Raw genomic sequence first — 23,245 nt, forward strand, 5'->3', positions numbered from 1 at the left:
GAGATTTAAAAAGAGTCATTAAAACATTCATTAGAAAACAAGGCAGACAAGCTTTTTGGAGAAAGTGGTATTTGATTGGTTTGGGTTTTTTAAACATCTTTTTCCTGTTTTGGCCCCAGAGAAACAGTCCACATGATAATGATTCACACATGAAATTGCACACACAACTGTATGAGAGTTCAGTTTCTGTCACCATGGGACATTTGGCAAATTATTACAGACTTCAAATCGACAGCACACAACAACTCTTCAGGTTAATCCAATGATGAGGAAGAAGGTGCATGTAGTTTATCTGCGAGAAGTTAAGAGATTGCTCTTTCAGAAGGCTTTGCACACACAGGCCGACCCGGGTGGCGAGCACCCTTAGTATCCAATAAGGATGACCAGGCTCCATGGGATTTCATCCAACTCCATTTCACACAGCTCAGTAGGCGTCAGTGCAGTACTGTCAACCGCAGAGAGGTCCAGAGTTTTGTCTCTTCTAAGATCCAGTGGGTGGATTAAAAGCAACTCCTCTCCTCATTAGTTAAGTTTGGCACTAATGCGTATCCACTGAAGAGCCTGTCTTGTGTACTGGACTGCGTGAGCTATGCTGCTGTGAAGAGTCAAGGGCCCAGACAAAGTATTCAAGTAGTTGAAGAACTCTGTTATGAAAAAGGAAGACAGTGAGCTTAAAGCCTCTGTTCTTACTGGGTGTTTAAACAGGTTCATTTGACACATGTGGCTTATTTTCACGTAATGGGCAGCTAAAGAGGAGCGTCCATACCTTTATTCTCCTTTGCCAGGTTGTCTGCCACCTCCCAGTACTCGTAGCTGTACAGCACACAGTTTGTAATGTTCAGGTGATTTGCTGCCATCTGGTGGATACGTTGGGGAATGCTTATGCTGTGTTTGGCATTGGGTGAGAGTGAAGAAGGGGGTCCTCCTGTACCCCTGGGAGTGAAAACACATGTACAACAGAGTGATGGTGATCAATGAAGGTTTGGTGGCTAGAATGAAAACACACAAATTAAACAGAGAGCCTCTAACATAAAGATATCAGCTTTATTGGCCAAGCATGTGCACACATCCAAGGAATTTGATTTCAGTTCTAAGCTGCTCTCAATGTAACACACAGAACAGTTTACAGAAAGACAGAAGCAGAGCTAAAAACAAGTACAACAAAGCTGAACTTTTATGTACGTACAAGTAGATGGGAAATAAGTGTATTAATAGACACAAAAAGAAACAATGAACAGCAACATACACTGTCTATATATGAGTCAAGTGTTCTGCAGATTATAAACAAATACAAATAGTATGAAGGAACATACACTGAATGGGTAAAGTACTAAATTAAGTGGGTGGTCATGTACAGATGCATGTATATATGTCTATATACAGTTTATACAGAGTGCAGGATTTATAGATGGATAATACGTACATGTAAAGCACAGTGTATGTTTTAAAGTGTAAATATATCGTTTCTAATTTATAGGTAAGTGAATGTTCAGTGGATCCACCTACTTCCCAGAGTCATTCCAACAGGGTGGTGTAGAAGGCACTTTGGGAGAACTCTGTAATGACACAATAAACAAGGCTACATATGATCCAAACCCAAATGTTTAAATACTACCAAAAACTGTGCAGAAATGGAAAGAACAATACAATTTCCTCTTTAGATGTACCTTAAAGTAGTCCAGCAGAACTTTGGAGTATTTCAGTGCATGGTCCTTCTTTAAACGAAACATTTGCCAGTAAAGGAGGGCAAGGCATCGGAAACTGCGGACACACAAGCGGAAGTCAAACAGACTCAGATGGGCCGCAAATCATAGTCGAAAAGCAGGTCCTTCAGCGTGATGACAGATGTGGCATAAACAGAGGAGATGACATACGCACCACAGAACCGCCAGCTGTTTGTCTTCCTGTCTCGCCCCAGGGCCGGAGTGGCTCTTCAGCCTCATTGCGTACCTGAAGACACAGGACTGTTAACAATAGAGCTGCAGTTCATGTTTATGTGTCTGTTTCTCCAAATCCAAATGACTTGTATCTGTTTTTGCACAAACGTGTAATTCACCTAATAAGCTCCACTGTCTCTGAGTACATGGTATAAGGAGACTTTGCCTCTAGTGGCCCTTCCTCCATTGCTTTCCCACATTCCATGAAGGAGAGAGCAGCGTCAATGTAGTTCACAGCCTTCCCCAGCTTGTCCACCTGGAAAAAAGACATCCAACATAGGCAAAGATTAAATATTTTAGCCTCAAGTGTCAAGCAAGAATTAGCTGAGAAGGTCTTCAACTCATTCAGTAGAGAGACATGTTTAGCCTAGCTTAGCTGCACACAGAAGAAAAGGCTAACCTAACTATCAAAGGTGCTTTTTTTTAACCTTTTATTTATTCAGGGGAACTTCACTGAGAGGAAGCCTCCGATCACGTCACACAGTTAAACGTTCACACCTGGAAGATGCCCAGTACAACCACTGATCTGCTGGCCACCAGGCAGCAGGCTGGGGTTTAAACTTTGATTTCTCTCCTGGCCACATAAATCTGAGCATACAGCAGATCTGCGAGGTCGCAAAATATATTTAAAGATGCAAACCATTTTTGGGTGACAACTAAAGGAATTATGTTTAGATTTTACTCCCAGGTTTTGTGTTGGGAATGCTATGTGACTGAATCAGTAACATACAGAGTGCTAAGATCATAAATGGAGCTTGTCCCCATCAAAAAAACATTTTGCATGTGTTTGTAATTCTAAACAAAATCTTAATGTTGGATGTACCAGTGGCTGGTGGCCCTCTAGCTAGCAAGATATGTATATAAGACAATTTTGTCTGTATTTCCCAAAATCCAAATTCAAACAAAGACCAATGGACTCACCATTGCGTCTGCACGGTGCTTAATCCTTTTAGCTTCATGCAAGTAGTACTCAGCATGGTGTGGACTAGGAAGGTGGACAGAAACACAAAAATAAAAAAAGTGCAGTGCGGTCGCAGTGTTTAATGTCATCAGTAAGTCACAATACCAAGACTTCTGGTGAGTCTGCATCTGACAAACATCAGGCAGTGTGGGCTACACAGTGATGCACTGTGTGGATTTGATTGCTCACGTTTCATGGTTTGGCACGGCCCCCCGGTGTCCTGCAGGGCCCCAGGACTCGGTTGGTGGTTGTGGCTGTCTTGACACTTTTACACAGTCCACCTCCATTTTGGGCTGAGTGTACAGGTCACAAAGAGGTGAAATAAACCAAAAGGCTGCAAGTAACAGAGTTGCTGATAGTACTGAAGTACTTTTTTGTATCACCTTTATAGCAGAATCTCTATTCTTGTCTCTGTTCTTGTGCACATGGACGTGATGCTGCTCTGAAGTCTTTGTTTTAGCAGGAGGCTTGGTGGACTCTGGACTGTCGGACAGTGGGGACAGGGGAGACAATGGCCTCTTGCTGTCCAAGTACTCCTCCAAGTACCTGCAAGTATACACACCCACATATGTACATTGACACAAACACACATACTATGGGGCACAAATATAAGTACACTTGTTGTTTTTGTGCATTCATACAGTGATACAATGATTGGACACGCATATATGAGACCAAGTGGTGTGTTTGGTTTTTTCTTACCCGTTGTGTGTGGTCTCAGTCACAAAGTTATGCTCAGCTGTGTGAGATGGGGACTCTATGTGGCCTGAGAGGTCATTTGTATTAGGAATACTCCTCTTGCTTTCTCTGTGTGACACACCATTCTCCAACTGGTCACACAAAACAAACACATGCATGCTTTAAGGGAATATATCGGTGCTTTTCTGCCTCATGTTAGCGCATGAAAACATGCACAGACACCAAACATCAAATTTAACAGACAAGAAAAGTCAATATACATGTTGTCTACCTTGCGTTTCCTTTTGCTGTCTTTTGTCACAGTCTCAGGGACGTACAGGTGTTTCATTGCCTCTTTTTGCTTGTCCTTGGTTGACGAAGAGGAGGAAGAAGAGGCGGGTTTTTTAACAGTGGAACCAGTAGTGCTGTCCGGGACCCTTTTGAGAAGACAGAGGTCTATCTGCACCACCAGATTTCTAAGCCCTCGCTGGGAAGACGCTGTAGCCTTGTCACTCCGCCCGAACGGGACCAGGGTGTAGAGTTTTTGCTTCCCCTCACTCTGCTGCCCCTCACTTGGATTACCTGAGGTGGGTCCTCTGGGGTGCACCACCTTTGGCCTGTTGGTGTCAGGTCTGCCTGGGCCTTGTTGCCGTCTCTTGGTGAGTCTCTTGTGAGAGGTAGAGTCTGCTGGGACTTTGGTGATCGAAGCCTGATATTCAGATTCTGAATCGGACTTTGAAGAGGAGGAGGCAGAGGATGAGGAGGATGGTCGACGAGGAGATGGGGAACGTGACGGAGGGGGTGATGGGTCTTGTTGTAACTCTTTATCCTCCTCACTTCTTCCTCCCTTTTTTGTCCTCCCCTGGTGGTGTGAGTTGTCTTGAAGGCCGTGTCGCTCGGTGTTGGCAGGCAGTCTCTGTTTGGCCTGGACTGTTTGCCATTCGCGTCTATGTTGCTGCTCCTTACTCCTCCTGTTTTCCCCTCTTGCTGTCTCCTCTCTCTTCCTCTGCCTCTCTATCACTCCCTCCTCCTCCTCTTCCTCCTCCTCTTCTTCCGTCGAACTCTGGATCCAGGGACGTCTCAGTAGCTGCTCCTCCGCCAGCCTCCTGTCTTCCTTTCTCTCCGGTTTCCCTTTTTGTTTTTCCCTATGTCTGTCGTCTTTACTCTCTGGTTTTTTCCCCTCTGCTTGGGTCAGATTATTTTCTCTGTGTTCCACCTCCTGTTCCTTGGACTGTGGTTTCTTCTGTGTTGGTTTTGAATGGTTAACATGCACAGGAGTTGGGGCTGTAGCCTCCCAAGACTTGGTCCTAGGTTTCAGACTAGGGTTTGATCTAGCGTTCAACCCAGTATTAGAATTAGTAGCAGCTTTAGAGGTAGATTGAGAATGACCCGAGTTGGTTTCACGATTAGTGGGAACCAAGCGCTTTGCTGTTGTGGGGCTATGTTGTGAGCTAGCTTGAAACAGAGGCCTAGGCTTGTGGTTGGAGTTGTGGTTAGATCTGCTACTTTGGATGTGCTCAGAATGTGATGTATGTTTGGCTTTTGGAGCCTCAGCAAGCTGTTTCGATGTTGGACGAATGTTAGGCTTGGGTCTAGATTTGTGGCTGTGGCTCTCGTTAGAGTTTGAAACACCAGAAACCTTGGATTTGCTTTGGCTTTGGTCTTGGCCCCGTGTAGGCCAGGTCTTGGGCCTGTGGTGATGAGGTGGTTGAAGATGAGTACTGTTTGTGGGCTTGCTCTTGGTGTCGGTGTCATGGGCAATCCATGACCTATTTTTTGTCTTGTGGGGATTGGTTGTTAGGCTGGGTTGTGTTTGGTTCTGACTCTGAAACTCAGGATAGTGACGAACCCTGGATGGAGCAGGTAGGCTGGGACTGGGGCTTCTTGGAGGGTCTCTAGGTATAGGGCTAGGGCTACGGCTGGCTCTTGGGCTCCCACACGGACTGGGGCAAACACTTGGAACCGGACTGGGAACAGGGGTGGGACTTGGGCAGGTGCTAGGAAATGGGCTGGGGCTAGGGCAGAAGCTATAACCAGGGCTAGGTAGGGGGCTACTGTGGTGGCTATAATTGAACTGTGGGCTGGGAATAGGGCTTTGGCTAGGGCTGTATTCCTGATTGCTGTTCCACGATCTGGCTGGAGATGGGGCTCTTTGGGTGTGGGGAGAGGGAAGGCGTCCAGGAATGCTCTGGGAAGGGTCCTGTTCACTTATAGATTTTTTCTTCAGCCATTTATCCAACTGCCACTGGGCAGCAGAGGGCGGATCAGTCTTAAGAAAGCAAGGAAAAAGCAAGAAACAAATTTCCAATATTAATCATGAATTATAAATGAATTCTTTTAATAATGAGGCTTTACACATACACGTGTAATGATGGAAGAAGTCTAGGTAGATCCTTTAGTGGCAAAAGTAATAATACAAGAATGTTAAAAACACACAAAACTTAAAAGCCTCAAAATCAAAAGTACAAAATAATGATCCATTTCATAGTTACTGTATATAATGATTATATAATTGGACTACTGATGAATTAATGTGCACGTAGCATTTTATTGCTTTTATTGCTAACTAGTTGACAGGCAGCTAATTTGAGCAACTTTTAACTACTTCATGGTTAAATGTAATGATACATTTAACCATGTGAAGAATGTCAAACAAGTGTGTGCATACCACAGCATTCCCCGCTGAGATGAACGATCGAAAGTGCACTACATTCACTGCACAGTTTCCTCACTCAGCTGCTATTAAAACAATTCAAGCTCCGAAAGGCAAATCTGGAGGATGACTCATGTCTAAAAACTGTTACTTCCCAAATAACATTATAACCTCCTTTCAATAGCCTACTTACTACATGGTCTCACAGTCCACATATGTGGTTACAGTAGCTCAACCCCCATCCAATTATGCCAAATGACTCACTTAATGTTTGCTTAACAACTGGCTTGGTAACTGTTAGAATCAGAAGAACACCAGAGAACGCAGGAGTTTTTACTCAAGTAAAAACAAAGAGGATACTCACGGCTGGAGGGCAAACTTCTTTCTCTCTCTCTCACGTTCTCTTTTCGCTGAGCTAAATTAAACCTTTACTCCTCAAGTCAAACAGTGATCCCCCTCCCCACATCCCTCACCCTCTTTCCAGAGAAGACACTGCATCTCTTGTATCGTCTCGGCTGCCCTCCTTCTTTTCTGTCCCTCCCTTTTTCTCTCACTACCTGGAACTGCCGCTTCCATAACTCCAACCCCCATCTCTTCCTTGGGAGACATTTAAACAGTCCACGTAAATGAAAAACACATGGCGTGCACCCCCTCTGCCCCAACTTCCCCCAAACACAAACTCCACTCCCTCCCTCTCTATAGGGGCCCAATGTAGTGCATGTTTAGTACTACAGTCCACTATGTTGTACAGGGCCTTCCATTCATTCAAGAGGTTTCTCCTTCATTCCCCGCATAGCTCACATCTCAAACCAACCCACACCTCCAAAAGTCCATCATACCTACCATGCTCTAAGCATCAGCACTAAATCATCCCTTCAATATTTATATGAGACAATGATATGCAAGAACCGGTACTCAACATTATCTGTGTGCACTGTTTTAATAGAGAAGGCAAATCTAGTTGTAGATCTCAACATGAACTCAAGTCTTGATGGCTTCCACGTCCTGAGGGCTTTCCTCTAAAAGACTGTTGACATGACACCCGAGCACTAATTCCCAAAGCTACCTCTGCCTCTCACCCACCTCACGCCCCCTCCAATTCACATGCATTCCTCATTCCTCTGTCCCTCCCCACACCTGCCATCAACTGCCCCGAGGCCACCACTCCCTGTAGAGAATTCACCTGAAGGCCCACAGCCAGATGAAGAGACAGACAAGTGAGACATACAGAGCGGGAGATGGAGGCCGTGGCTCATCGTTGGTACCTCTTTGCCGCCGAGTGGTGGATGTGTGTTGGCAGGCGATGCAGGATATGGGTGAACCTCTGGGCTCCGGCTAGGGCTCCGGGAGTGAAGGCTACTGCTGCCCGACTCAGCAGTGGAGTCCGAGCCTGAGGAGTCCGAGCTGGAATGTCTCACCCGCCTGCCATGTGTGTGCGCTCGCTGTGCTGACAGGCTGTCAACACAAACATCAGAGAGGGGGTCAGCATATGTACATGGCTGAGTGGAGCACACACACACATATGCTCACACACAGGCAGACATATACTGTTGTTACTCATTTTAACTTATGTTTAAAGACAAACAATCAAACATCTTAAGCTCATATCCACAATATGCACACGTCACATTTGTAATCAAGTACCTGTGTCCATCCCAGGAAGCTGACTCGTGACTTGCCTTCAGGGACACAAAACAATAAACAGAAACTTATCATCCAGCAGCAGTGTAGCGAACAACCGTGAAACAGTTCTTAACTGAGTGCCAGCTGTGCCAAACTGCATATGGGTGTGCGCGCACCATTAAACACTACCAGAAAAACAGTCCAGCCATGGTCGCTGTTGTGCTTTCTCTTACACTTTCTCTCGTACTCTGTCTCACTGTCTGTCTGCCTCCTCAATCATGCGCAATAGCATGAAGACATGTCTCGCTTAGGTCAAAACTACTTAGGTCATTTTCATTTTTGTGTCTGGCCCCATCCTACACTGGATTACAGGACACTACTATCTAACAAAACATGCATCTTCCAGTGATACATATACAAAAACAAAAAGAAGAACATCAGTTACATTATAAATACTTCTATATACTTGTGCAAAAGAACTGTTACAAGCCTACAATTTACCCCAATAAATGGGTTTTTCTCATTTTCCAGGTTTTCTCCAAGAAGCTGGATAATTTAAATGGTTCATATGTGAACAGCCAACTCAGTCTTTGTGCATCAGCCGTATTTTCAAAATCATGTTCCTTTTATTATACAAATGTTATTATTAATTTTATCAATAATTATATTGATTATGATAAATTGGTTAACAAAATTAATAATATTATTTTACACTTTGAAATGTAATGATCTGATTTCCTGGTTGCAGAGAAAGTTGTGTGACCTTTGAGTGTCACCTACCCTTTGACTGTCATCATCATCACTGCTCAGCTTCAGATCATCAGCAAGCATGCTGTATGCAATGAAACACACAGTCAGAAAAAAACACACACTGTTGTACATTTAATCGTTTTGTTTTCAATAGAGATATACCCATCCAACAATATGCATACATATAATAATATGGATAGTATTGGCGCTAATAGTAATCCAGACTTCAACACTTTTAAGTCCTCCTGAGGATGTTCCTTTACATTATAATCAAACACACTGAAATAATGAATATGATTACCGTTTTAAAAAATTATATTTTTAAACTTGTTAAGCCTCTGAAACAGTATGCTTCTGTAGGCTTCTGAAAATATGATAATATCAAACCGACTATATTTGTACTACTAATTTAAGATATGGTAAAACATGGGAGTATTTGCACTTGGTTATATTTTAAAAACAGACAATTCTCAAAGCCTAACAAATATAACATCTACGGTATTAACATGAGCTATAACATAAAAATTACTAATAAAGATTCATACTGGCAGTTATTTTGAATTTGTTCCAAAGGCACAAATCTTGTTTGGAATAAGACTCTTAATGTACTGATCTGTTGTTTTTGTCTAATACATGTAACTAAAGACATTTCAGGTAGATTCTAAAAAGTGCTCAAAATTTGTGTGTGTGTGTGGGGGGGGTGGGGGGGGGGGGGGGAATAAAACTGCTGTGTTACATAACAAAGGCTGTGTGATCATGTGGAACTCACAGTTGGCTTAAAACACTGAACATGTGTTTCACACTAAAAAGAGGATGTAAAGAGGTAATGAACAGGAGCACATCAGTCTCCGCTGACAAGAATGTTAACTGACCTTTGACCTGACGTATGTTCAGTATCCTAAAAGACTGTGTCGACTGACTCTACGTGTCTACTTCCCTTCACTCACTTCCTCTATCATTAATGCTTTTCCCTGTGGCTATAAAGACGACGATGTTCATGACTTTGTATACATTTTTACAAAAGTTGCTAAAAAGAAAACATTTATTATATATGTGGCACGCACACAGACGATATATTATATAATCTGTGTTCGTGCCACAGCGGGCAGGTTTGATGACCTTCAGTGGATCATGTTTCCTCATGTCCCACTTACGATTTGTGAGGTGCTACGCGAGGGTGACGGGTCATTCGTAGCTGAACATCCCCCCGACCTTACAGAGAGAGAGAGAAAATGGTTGAATTGAATTGAATTGGATGGTAATGATTGCATTTATTTTTGTTAAATTCAAATGTAAACTTTGTGATTTTGCTGCAAACCGCTTTGGCAACATTGTTTAACTTAAACATTCATGCCAGTAAAGAACATTGAACATTGAACTGAACTGAAAAAATTTCAAAACTACACAAGCAACCATTTATTAATAGAGAAGCAATTGTAAATTAATGCACATATCAGATAAGCAAACTTATTAGTCGGTAAACACATACTTTGCCTTTGTTGTGTAGTCGGTAGTTTTGCTTCCTTGGGAAAGAGATAGAACAAAACATAGTGAGCTAAAACCTGTATTTACACAGCTAAAAGAGTTTTAGATTTAGCATTGCATTACAGTACAACACTATCAGATTCACAATAGACAGTTTAAAAAAAGTCTGATCAAAATCAGAACAGCTATATTATCCTTTTTATTCCATGCATTCTTCTTTCTTGTCAAAATGACCCACAATGCAACTAAGCCACTGACAGTTCGCCTTGGAGATTCGGGCGTGTAATGCTAGTAGCCACTAGCCTCAAGCAGAGATGAGGAGCGGGCTACAGAGCTCTGGTTTATTTCTTTTTAAACTTGTCTACAGACTCAAGCAACGCTGCCTCAAGTGACATCACTTGAGGCAGTTGTCAGACTTCACACAGCTCCTTCTGGAGACACAAAAGGCTTTACACAACTTTTCACATATGCAGTACTCCTCAACACCTGTAAACAGATTTTAATATGCAAAATCAGTGGAGTCCTCCTTTAATTATCAAAGATAAACAACCAGCACAAACACACACACACATACCTTAGGGTTGTAAAGGATTCGTTGGGCCTGGTCCCCCCCTAAGGCTTGCTGGGACGTCCAGGACTGAGTCATGTCCTGTGCAACAGAAGGGGGAGCAGGGTCAGAGGTGAATTGTGAGATGCCAGTGTGATTGATGGTCTTCACATACAGAAACTCCAGGCATCCTAAATCTGTCATTAGGATTTTATTTATTTTTCTTTCATCTAAGAGTAACTTATCTCTCCCATTTCCACACATGCAGCACAGAGAGCCTCATTTGAGTATGGCCTCTTGTTATCAGCACTGTTCCTCCCCACCAGGGGGAGTGTGGCTGGGTATAGAGTTTAGTCTGTTGGCTGTAGGCATGAGAGATGTGTATTACAAGGTGTGGGAGTGTATAATAATTTTGTTACTTGTTACTTTGTTTTTTTCTTTTAAAAGGTGAATTGTTAATGGCTGAGTTCACTCATTGAGCAAATTACTGGAGTTACTTAGCTTTTTAGGTGGCAGTCTGAAAGGTGTGTAAAATCAGTGAACCAGAGCACAAGACAGCTCATCAAAACATTTGTTGCTTGTAAGGCGGCTCCAAGGACATGAATGTTAAAGACATCAAGTGGCCTGGGCCACTGCAAGTAATCATCAGTGCTACAGTCACAGTAAATTACAGTATAGTTGTAGGGTACAATAGCCAAATAGAGGTGGAAATTACAAATCACTTTGCAGAATGAAATAGTTTGAACATTTGTGAGAAGAACCCGGAGGGTAGGAACTAAAAGGAGCATCCACCCATCAAGTCTGGGCAGCTGCAGGAAACACTGATACATTATCAACTTTCGGCCACGGTTCCTTTGTTGAGTCACTGTGAGATACAGTATGTCGGCTGTTTTGGAGGTCACCGATGGTACTGAAATGACTAGTCTGCTACAACTAAGTCATCTTTGAAAATGATTCAAAGACAAATATGGTAACTCATTAATTTTCCTCATTTATAAAAGAAAAATACAGAAAATTAGTTGGTTGCGATCTCTTCAATGTGAAGATTTTCTTTCTTATCTTAATTTATTAGACAAAATATGCAATTTTAAGACATCACTGCATGCTCAGTTAACTTGTGATAAACATCTGAGATCATTTTATGATTATGATTAGTGAATCATCAATAACATACATTAATTTATTATGAACATTATTTTGAGCTGTAACCGTGGCCACCCCCAAATAACACTATGCATTGTTACAGCCAAATTTAGTTCAAACATGCCTAATCATGGTGCAAAGGTTGGTATTTCACCTATAGGTGGCACTACAGCAACCTGACTCATTATGGCTTTAACTATCCAGTCATGAGTCTAACTTTCTTTATTACACACACTTAATCCTTTAACAAATCCCTAATATTCCCGCACATGATTATAGTATATATTCTCCCAGCCATCGCCCAATCAGTAATGATGATAATCAGTGTCAAGTGGTGGGTGCTCACATCTCAGTGACTGTGTCTGGGCCACTGCTCACCCTGAGGGAAAATAGAAGAGTCTAGGAAGATTACGCATGATTATGCACCTGGGCTATTATAAAAAAAACGCACTCCATTTTTTATTTATTCTCTCTGCTCGAGAGGAAACCAGACACAGGGAGTGAGCTCTGCATCCACAGTACACTGTCTTTGCTCCTGCTCTGATGATAATCTCTGATTAGATTGCCCGCAGTCACACTCATACAAACCAGGCCTCATGGATGCTGACATAATGGCCTGATTTTGTACTATTCATTATTATTCATTTACCGTATATGTATTCATTTACCTTTTTAGCATGATCTGGTTCCTCAGCTGTTTCATAATGTTGAAGCATTGGGTTCTAATGTACATGTGTGTGACGATCACCGGGTGGGGCAGGGCATACGGGTGCTTGACTGCTGAAACAGTAAGCAAGCTCTGGAAAAGGTCACGTTTTATCAGCTTGGATGGTCGAGGATTTGTGTGTGTATGTGTGTCGGTGGGCTGAGTGCAGATCAGGATGTGCGGTAACAGACATCAAACTCAACTAGAGCTGTCGGGGTCAAAAGCAATAGTTCAGCATATAGGAAAATACACTTACTCGCTTTCTTGCCGAGGGTTAGATGAGAAGCTCAACACCACTCTCATGTCTGTATGCTAAATATGAAGCTATAGCCAGTAGCCAGTAAGCGTAGCTTAGCTAAGCAAAGGTCACTGTGCCTGGCCAAGAAATAGTCTGGCACATAACCCCCCGTAAAATGACCACATGTCATTTCTACACTCTACCACACTACACAAAAGATTTTGTTACCTTCAAGCAAAGCCAGGCTAGTTGTTCCTCCTGTTTTGAGGTTTTTATGCTAAGCTAAGCTAACCAGCGGCTAGGCTGAAGCTTCATGTTTAGCATATAGACAACAGTGTTATCGATCTTTTCGTCTAACTCTCAGCAAGAAAGCAAATACGCAACATGTCAAACTGTTTCTTCACCTCTAATGGGAGTCTGCTAGAAGGAATGTTCCCATTTTCATTCATTCGAATCCAAAGAGATGAGATGAGATGACACATTTTTATTAACCTGGCAGGTGACTTGAAAGCTGTTCTCTACCTCTTGTCCACTTCCCTCCTCCCACCCTCTACAGTAAGCCCTAGAGGGCAAGTGTTTCCTCTCTCTGCTCATCCTTCCACTTCATTATCTCTCCTCCCTCAGTCACCAAGGACACAGCAGTGGCACTCACCCCTCTCCTCCACCAACAACAAGCTCTCCCAGGTGGAGCATGTGTTGCTATCTTCCTCCCACCCTTCCCCACCCCATGTTCTGTAGCCCTGTTCTTCTTCGCACCTCCTATCTGTCCCACGCTAGTGACAGCACATGGGGAGCAGTGATCCTCTGCATTGTAAATCCTCCAACACGAAAAAAAGATAGAAACCTCAGAGCCACTGAGGACAGGCTGATATATCTGTGAGATTAGAGCTGAAAACAGTAATTGATTGGCAAAAATGCCAAAGGCTCCTGCTTCTCAAATATGAGGATTTTCTGCTTGTAGACCTGATCAGTTCTCCGATTCCAGCATATCCAATGTGAAGATTTGCTGCTTTTCTGTGTTTTTATTTATTTCAACTGGTGGTCACATAAAACAAGATATCTGAAGACGTCAACTTGAATTCTGGAAACTTTAAATGGAGATTACATTTTTAAACAACTAATACAATAATTAGAAAAACATATGATTAAAGCTGGGGTAGGCAACGTTAGAGAACTATCAAGAAACAGCTAGAAGTGTCCAGCCAATAAAAACCAAACCCCTTCCCTGCATGCCTCCCTTTGAAGCCCCTACCCAACACATTTTCATGTGCAATGAGTACAGAATGGACGCAGATAGGTAGGTAGATAGGGATGTCACAAGAATACTTCGGTACCAAGGGGATACAAAAATTCTGAACTGTCGCCTGGCCAACTACATAACACACAACGTTTAAAATGGCTAAACGCTAAAGGCGATTGTGTTTAGGCTAACATAATGTAAACATAGGTCATAGTAGTAGGCGACCGTCCTTACCATATCATCTGTCATAATGTCATTAGTGTTTTAAATAAATATTTCCTGACTAATGGTCCTTCACCATGTCAGTAAATTTAAACTCTGCTTGCACTCTGAGTAGAGGTGTGTGTGTGTGTGTGTGTGTGTGTGTGTGTGTGTGTGTGTGTGTGTTGTTATTGAGCTATACCTGATACTTTATTAAAGAGGTGGTATTATACTTATTTTCAGGGTCAAAATCCTATTTAGGGGTTGTACCAGAACAGGTTTACATGGTTTAATTTTCAAAAATACCATATTTTTTTTTCATACTTCACATTGCTGCAGCTCCACTTTTCACCCTGTGTGTTGAAGGCTTCGTTTTAGCTATGGAGTGATACATGGAGTTGCACATGTGCAGTTCCTAGTTAAGGACTACTAGCAAATCAGAAGCAGAGAAGAGCAGGTCAGCGAAAAGCTGGTAAACAGCTTCGATTCAGCTGTAGGCTACATCTTGCCGACCAGCTTGGCAACATGGACTGGAACAAGAGTTTCAGAGTGGTGAGTTATTAATCTGTAACAAAAGTATCTTTCATCCATAAAGTTTTAACTGAGCTCTGTCTCTACATCACAGTAACAACTTTATGTCCTTTGACGGCCTGGAGGGTAGGTAGTGTTTGAAAGGGAGAGGAGAGGTATGTGCTGCAGCTCAGTGTTTTTACACCAGTATTTTTGAGGGCATGTCGGGCTAGCCTCTTGGCGAGCGTTTTTTGCTTTCAACCCTGTGTCGTCACAGGGATAAAAGGGAAAAGGCTGGACTACAAATGATCTGTTTTCAAGCAGTTCAGAGTTTTCTGTGGGAGATGGGAACTCCCTTTGGGCTGGACTTTGAGCTTTTTCGCTTTGCAAACCTATTACATGCACAAAAAATGTAGGAGAGGGAAAAAGCCAAAAAGCATAATAGCACCTCCTTAGAGGAGTGTCCACTGAAGTACATGGAATTTATTGTTTGTTTTTTAACGAGGTATCGAATTTGGTATAGAGAATGGTGAAACTGGTATTGGTATTGATTACAAAATTTTTTGTATCGTGACTATAGTTGTGACATCCGTATAGGTAAGCCAGCTAATCATTTCATTCAGACCAAATTGAATGATTGGCCATGCTTATTCCTGTCCTGCACGGCCAAAGATGCCGGATTTTATTTCTTTCACGTTAGAGAATGTGATTTATTTATTAATAAATATATGAAAAAAAGCTCCTGAAATAAATTGCCTACCGCATCTTTAATCAATTGTGAAAATAATCGTTAGTTGCAGCCCTATGTCTTATGTGCTGCTTGTGTTTCCTCTTCTAAGCAATGATCTGCAGTCATCATTTATTCATTCTAATGACTTTTTCAATTGGATCAAACCTGCTAAAAGATATTATCTCTTAATTTAACAAGTCTGAATTATTTCACATGTTCAAAGTTAATTACTGCTATTGTGATTACCACTATTACTTTTAATAAGGGAAAAAATCTAAATCTTCGATGTCAAGCAATGAGTAAAAGTAATTCCTTACTTCCAGAATGTCTTTGGCACAGCTGTTGTGTTGGCTTCTTGTTACCTGTGCAAACAGAAGGATAGAGGTGATGACAAAAGCGGAGAGAGTCACAGGAAGACTGACTGATAATGAAAGTAAGTTTTGCAACACTTTAAAACAACAGACACAAGTCCAGTCCGTCAACTAACCTCACCAGCACACAGAGAAAGAGCTGCTGTTGACTTGCACACAAACCATATTTGAGCATGTAAACTACAGTAAAGTGTAGTGTGTGTCTCATGAAAAATTCAAATTGAGGTACACACTTCCGCACGTTCAACAACAAATTTAGCGATGTGCATGTACTCACACATACAGTCGACTTATTAATTTCTTTCACCAGTCATTACTAAAGATATGAACTTTCACGTTTCAGTCTCAATCACAAAGGTAGATGCACACATATACATACACACGCTACAAAAACAAATCACCTTTTGCACTCTGCTTCCCGCCTTTTTGCTGTAACGTTCACAACACAGTGCAGCACTTTACTGTAAACCTTACAGTCACAATCACACACACACACACACACACACACACACACACACAAACTGTGAGAGTTGAGAGGAGGCTGAAGCTTGTTGATGACTCATATCTTAGAAATCACAGCTGCAGATGATCAGACGGATGCTGATTATTTTGCAACCAACTTTCTGTTTCCATCCATCTCTCTTTCTCTCCCTCCCTCCCTCCCCCCCTCCCCCCCTCCCCCCACGTTTCCCCTTTCACAATTCAGCACACAATTCAAATTCACCACGTTGGCATGAGAGCCGAGAACCATGTTGCTCAAGCATTAAGATAAAGAACAGATAGGTAACATCACTCGCACTTCCCCATCTGTGCAACTGTGTGTAGGTGCTTTCTGTTTGTGTGGTAGTGTGTTTCATTCTGATTGTGAGTTTTGTGTGAAAACAGATGACCCCGCTGCAGATATATGATATGAATTATTGGTTCCTTTAGTTTGTTATTTAAAAATAGTAATCGCACTCATTATATTTGTCAGGTTTGGTTTTTCATCATGTGGACTCATCTTCTTAATACTAACCATTAATACTGTCTCTCTACTTGGTTATTTATATACATTTAATGTCTTTAACATTTACACACTTCATTCCATTTTCATTTTGGTGATTTGCTCTTTACTTCCATGGCCCTCTTTGTCTATTGTGCCATCTGTGCAGCATAAGTATGCACAGTAGAAAATGTGTGTGTAGTGCAGAAAAACTGTGACTCACTAAGGTCAGTGTCTGAGTCGCTTGACTCTAAGCCTGCGGATGGAAAACAGTATGTGTGAAAATTGTCTGAACATTACAGCCACATGGCAGCTATGAGGCCGCAGGCACTAAATGAAAAACATAAACACAGTCAGACAGTATTTTACCTCCCTGTTGCGGTGCACAAGCATAAGACAGGCCTGCCTCCTCAGTTTACACTTACAGGTCCATTAGCATGGATATTATCATGTGTTTCACACATCCATACCCACTAGCATCACAGGCTACATCACTGGTGCAATACCCTGATGAGTTAAATCCCCAGGGGCAAAACAAACCACAACCCATCATAACACCTGCAACAAGCAGCATGCAAACCAACTAGACTTTACTAACCACCTGTTACATTCTTAAAGTATCAGCAATTACTGAAGTTATGTTCATTTTCAGGTTCTGTTTAGCACTTCCATCTGTGTTGAGTGCCTTGAAGGAAAATCTGAAATTGCTTTTGATCTGCAAACTCAATTTTTATGAAGATAGGAGCATAAAACACACAGCTCTGCAGGAAGCATCTCCTTAATCAGTGTTCAGATGAAAGAAATGACTTCTTTACCTGTGGTGGAAGAAGTTCTCAGATCCTTTACTTAGGTAAAAGTGTCAATACCACACGGTGATAATACTCCACCACAAGTATAAGTCTTGCATTCATAATGTCTTTATGATAAAGTCGTCAGCAAAGTAGTATTATCAGCAAAATGTACTTAAAGTATCAAAAGTAAAATTACTTAGTCCCTGTCAGTGTTTTACTATTAGATATGATATTTTTGGATTGATATTACTGCTGCATTAATGTGTATGTTGCATTTTACTGCTGTAGTTATTAACGGTTGCACTAAATAAGCTACCCAACTGTATATAGGCTATTCTACAGCAAAGCCTCATATTCTATAAGATCATCATATGTTTGTAGTGTTGTTGCCCTGTTTTCCAGCTAATCCAAGTGGGGTTTATTTATTATGTTATTTACTATGTTATTTATAAGAAGTAGGAGGATTTTCCCCACCCATAAAGGAGCACCTTCAGTTTATCAGAAAAATGTGTCAAAATGTGTAGATACATGGTTTTGAAGGGTGTGAAAAATTAACAGCTTATAGAGAAATTTATGAAAATATTTTCCTCTGAGATGTAGTGGAATAAAAGTATAAAGTTGCACTCAAGTAAAGTACAAGTAGGCTATTGTATCCCAAATGTGTATACAGTAGGCTACTTTAGTAAATGTACTTACATTCCACCAGTATAACCTGTAGGTACTCTATGCCATTGCAAGAACAACACAGACTCACTCAAGCTGTCAGTGACCCATCTATGGTGCTTGATACACACAGGCATTATCACAGCTCTTTTTAAAAGCTATACATGCTTCTTGCAGCCTCTCACCTGCGAATATGCGCATCGGAGTAGAAAACTGACAATGGAAAGTTTCCCTTTGCCAACAAGGACAGTAGGCATGGTTCCTGGGTTGGTCAGTGCTGTCCTCCGGTGTCCATGCCAGTGAGGACTCGCGTTAGGAGCAGCGGATGCCCGTCAGTGACGCTGGCAGACCGGCTCTTAGCTCGTGGATCCGCCGTGCAGCTGCGGGAGAGTCTCTGTGTGTCACAGATGGAGGCAGAGGGCGATGTAGGCGGACCGGTAACGTCAGAGATGACACACACGCGGCTCACGCACGGGAGATCACGACTCAAGAGTGTGGACGTTCAACACTGATGCTGTCTCACATCTTTTCAAATGTGTTGGCTAATTAGGATGTCACACCTGTTCAGAGATAGCTTACTACAAAGCCTACAGGATGATGTTCAATTTTATGACAGTGAGTTCAAGTTACAGGGGCGAAGTTAGAAATTATGGGGCCCTTAAATTGTAGAAGCCTAAGTGATTTTTTAGCCTCTTGGGGGCATCAACAAGCTGTAAACACATCATTTGACATAGTAGCCTTTCCACCTTATAAATTTGTTATGGCTAACGTGTTAGCGAACGGTTGCCCACACGCACAAGAGACAATGAGCAACATGAACATACATTAAGATTTAATTTTTTGGCCACCCGACAATTGTAAATAGAAATGTTCAATATTCACTTTCCTTTTAATTATGCGTTGGTCTTCATCAACTCCTAAGTATAAAAAACCTGGGTTTTTAGCAGCCAGTGTAAATACTGTTCACTAACTTTGTCTGCCGTTTGGTAGGCCTATTAGGAAGTTAGAGTACAGTTTATCAGTTTTTGCTGAAAACAACTTCCTGCTGTTGCTTTAAATGACATGATGAGATTGGTGAGAGTGCCAGAGAAAACGTTTAATGATGAAACTTACTCTATGAATAAATCTAATTTTTAACCTACTCTGCAGGTCAGTCATGCTTTATTCAGCAAATAAATGTTAATATTTAAACAGAAACAGATTGTTTTTATGTAAACAATATTGTAAACCAAGTTTACAAATTAATTTATTCGTATTTACATACACAAGTGCCATACATCCAAGGGGGCCTAGCCCACAAGACATCACTTACATTGCATGCAAAGGCTAGAGAAAACAAAATGGAAAGGGGGCAAACATACTACTGTATATGATATACTATGTCAGATATAAACTTAACAAAGTATACATACAGCACTTTCATACTACATTGTGTCAATATACGGTGCTGCATGATAGGGCCAAAAGCTCCAGAAATAAGTAGATCTCTTTGTGACTATTTTGTTTGTAGGTTTTAGTGTTTGTATGTTTGTGTTGTCCCCCTCTCATCTGAGGTAAAGAGTATAAAACCATGATGTTAAACAGTGTGTCTGTTACTGAGAGCATAGTGTGGACCAATGAAAAAATGAAGGTTGTTTGCTCCTGCTGTAGGTTCCATCCCTCTCCAGAAAACAAATGTCTCATCATCTCCCCTTCCTACAGCTTGGCCTTGTTTGATTGTCTAGTCCATCCATTATTCTGCTTAATGCGTTCTGGCCTGTGAAGTGGCTCTGAGTTGCATGGAGTTTGCCTTGTCACGATAAAATATGGGCTGTCTCCCTGACTCAGATGACTCTGGGTGGACGCTGAGAGAAAAAGGAGACAGACGCAGTAAGCTCAGTATATTAGAGCACTGACTGCTTTGATTTGATGGACACCGTCTTCAGAATAACCCCCTGTTCAATTTATTAAATCTGACATTTAGTTTGTGCTCCACAACCTTGTGTCCCTTATTTGTTTATGGCACCTGTCAAAGACTGAACACAGGGGCAGCCCCTAGATATTTGTGTGACCCTCAGAGTTTTGCCTTTGTGGATAGCTGTAGTCCAGATGTGGAAACTCATTTAAAAATGTTGAAGAAAGTTATAGAGACAAAAGGAAGACACTTATTCATGGGTTTGACATCCTAACGAAAGAGATCCAAGGAGTATTCTCACATACTGTAATACATGAGAGATTTTGTGACCTACTTTAAATTTTATCCCTAGTTAATTCAACCTAACTTCATTGCAGTAATTAATTCTTCTTATTTTAGTTAGTCTCTCTTATGTGTGTTTGTGTGGGCGCACACATTGTTGTCTGTGGCTTTTTGCATTTCCGTGTTTCAAAGGGAAGTTTCATTTACTCTGTACAGTATGTGTCTTTTGTTTCTCATGCATTGACTTGTGGACGTGTTTAGGTAAGATGAGCCCTGCACCCACTACATAGATAAAAAGACATATTCTTCATTTTTTAGTGTTGACACTGTCAATAACCCTTGAAGTATGATGTTCTTGCTGGGGTAAGGCTTTCTCATTGACTGGTGACAAATATGAGTGAGTGAGTGAGTGAGTGAAGACCAAATAAAAACAACACAAGGCAGTGATGAAACAGCAGGAACACAGTATCAATGAACAATATGATACAAAAAGCACAAAACACACTTGATACCAATCATAAGTTTGAGGCATTATGATAAATCATTCGAGCCGTACCATGATATAGTGATAAGAAAATCAATAAATGTTTCAGGAACATACTCTTGCTGAGGAGGGACGTGGAGGGAGACAACAGTTATTGTTATTAGATGTGTCAGCACAATTTGAATATTTCTTCATGCACCAATGAGGATGAAAAAAGGAACATGTCTTTACTTGTACAGGCCCACATCTGGACACACTGAGCGCCTGAAATGTGAGGATTTGATGCTTTTCTTTGTCATATGTGAAAGTAAGAGAAGTGTTTCTCTATTTTCATACATTGGGGCGGGGATTTTAGAATTACCTCTGAATATAATTAACTATGAGCTAAATGCTAAAATATATAGTTGACAACATATAGGCACCTTGTATTACATTAGATCATACAGGTGTACCTAATAAAGTAGCCACTGAGTGTTTGTGGCTATGTGTCTGCTCTTTTCTTTGGACTAGACTGATTCACAGCATGTCGTCCTGATATTTCAGAAGTGCTCATTCTTTTTCTAACGCACGCTCACAAAACAAGGAAGCAAAGAGATTATGGAAACAACAGTGTCTTCCTGTGGAGGAGAGTAGAAGGATGAACTGGGAATGGGGGGGAGATATGTAAGAAATGCCTGGGGCCAGTCTCCTCAGCCACACAGTAGCACCCTTGGTAACAGACCCATGGTGACAGGACCTCAAAGGCGCAACGGCATCCCTCGACGCTGTCTGTTTAGAACACGACTGGCCTCAAGAGTCAGCCTTCCTGACAACACACACACACTCACTCTGTCTCTTTCACACACAGCCTAAACGAGGAAGATGGAGATGGAGAGGTGTTGGGAGAGAGCGAGTGGGCTTGAGCTACGTTGTCTGTCCCTGCAGCTTGCTTTAGTTACCATGGAGATCCTGTGGGTATTGCAGATTCCTGCAGGTAGAGAGGGAAAGGTACCACTTTCTAATATGACACCCTTTATACATGCTGATATATACTCTAATGTATGGCTGTTTAATGGTTGATAAATCATTTACAAATGTTTTAAAGTTATAAGCCTTTAACAAGAACAACTTTTGGGTTGCCTGGTTGTGAAAAAAAAAACCTCTGGTTGTTGGTAAAATAAATTTGGTCAAACGTTAATAAATGGGTTTCTCACTATCTAAGCCAATCTGTCTGCAGTTATACATGTCAATAAAGTAATTAATACTCAAGATTTTCACTTACTAATAAGCATAATATCAAACGTTAGTAGTTCATTTGGAATTATTAATGTTAAGTCATTGCTAAAGCATTTTTACAGCGATCTAAATGTTAATAAGTTGTTACAAATGTATTTTGGTTCAGATGTTCTGCAGCCTTATCCCTGAATATAAGTGTCTTTCCATTGAACTTAAGAGGGTCCTGCTACAGGGGGATAAACACCCGCCACAACCTGACAACCCAAAATGTGTTCTTATTGATGGTTTATACGTGATTTATAAAGCTCTAATAAATAAAGAAGCCAGTAATAAACATTTTATAGGAGATAACTGGCTTGTTGTTGACTTTGCAAGTTGATCAGTTTGCAAACTACATAGAGGTTCCTTATGATGACCCTGGCAGCATCCAGCAACAGTGAATGAGTAGTTTATCAGGTCAGTATACAGTGAGCAGAGAGCTCCACCCTGCGGCCAAAGTGAGAAGTGGAGCTTTATTCTTCTTCACTACCAGTTCCTGCATTGCTGTGATGTGTATCATTAATGTTTTATTTTTCATTTTGCCTCAGGGGAAACACAGTGAGAGGGCTGGATTATGTATTCTTGTTTACTAATACCTCCTCAACATGATTTCTTCCAAAACAGTAGACACGGATATGGTGTGATATGATATGTCTCCTAGGGCTCTAACTAACGATTATTTTCATGATTTGATTAATCTGCTGATTCTTTTCTCGATAATGTCAATAAAAGGTCAGAAAATAGCAAAACAGTGCAGCTCACAATTTCAGCAAGAACCAAGGTGACATATTTAATTTGCTTGTTTTGTCCAGCCATTAGTCCATACCCCAAAAATATCCAGTTTATAATCACACAAAGAAAATCAGCAGATCTTCACACTGAGAAGCTGGACACAGAACATGTTTTGCACATGGTGTCTCTGCCATTGACCCTGCAGCCTTAGAAACAGGTACAGGCTTTTGCAAGTGTAAATAAAGTAAGTTGCTCGGGTAAGTGTGGCACAGTCGTGGCATCCCACTCTCACTAACAACTACATTCTTTAACAGGCTTATGCGCACACACATGTACACACACACAAACAGACACATTCATCCACGTGCACACAGACACACACAGTATCGC

At 41.5% G+C, this 23,245-nt stretch overlaps 1 protein-coding gene across 1 annotated transcript in view; it reads right to left on the reverse strand.

Moving 5' to 3' along the window:
• aff3 (AF4/FMR2 family, member 3) overlaps positions 1-18,575 on the reverse strand; it is a 19,140-nt gene extending 565 nt beyond the window's left edge. Inside the window, exons 1-19 of the mRNA XM_046054820.1 lie at positions 18,395-18,575; positions 15,720-15,764; positions 10,662-10,736; positions 10,092-10,125; positions 9,757-9,814; positions 8,633-8,684; positions 7,874-7,908; positions 7,495-7,684; positions 3,869-5,845; positions 3,601-3,728; positions 3,282-3,444; positions 3,088-3,191; positions 2,859-2,922; positions 2,057-2,193; positions 1,879-1,950; positions 1,668-1,761; positions 1,507-1,556; positions 767-933; positions 1-644 (exon numbers count right to left, since the gene is read on the reverse strand). The exon at positions 1-644 is cut by the window's left edge and continues 565 nt beyond it. Of these exons, the coding sequence (XP_045910776.1) occupies positions 523-644; positions 767-933; positions 1,507-1,556; positions 1,668-1,761; positions 1,879-1,950; positions 2,057-2,193; positions 2,859-2,922; positions 3,088-3,191; positions 3,282-3,444; positions 3,601-3,728; positions 3,869-5,845; positions 7,495-7,684; positions 7,874-7,908; positions 8,633-8,684; positions 9,757-9,814; positions 10,092-10,125; positions 10,662-10,736; positions 15,720-15,764; positions 18,395-18,466 (3,639 nt within the window). The 5' untranslated portion in view covers positions 18,467-18,575 and the 3' untranslated portion in view covers positions 1-522. The remainder of the gene's footprint in view (positions 645-766; positions 934-1,506; positions 1,557-1,667; positions 1,762-1,878; positions 1,951-2,056; positions 2,194-2,858; positions 2,923-3,087; positions 3,192-3,281; positions 3,445-3,600; positions 3,729-3,868; positions 5,846-7,494; positions 7,685-7,873; positions 7,909-8,632; positions 8,685-9,756; positions 9,815-10,091; positions 10,126-10,661; positions 10,737-15,719; positions 15,765-18,394) is intronic.
• Between the last annotated feature and the right edge of the window lie 4,670 nt (positions 18,576-23,245).

This window comes from Micropterus dolomieu, linkage group LG07, assembly GCF_021292245.1.
Source record: "Micropterus dolomieu isolate WLL.071019.BEF.003 ecotype Adirondacks linkage group LG07, ASM2129224v1, whole genome shotgun sequence".
NCBI classification, from domain to species: domain Eukaryota; kingdom Metazoa; phylum Chordata; class Actinopteri; order Centrarchiformes; family Centrarchidae; genus Micropterus; species Micropterus dolomieu.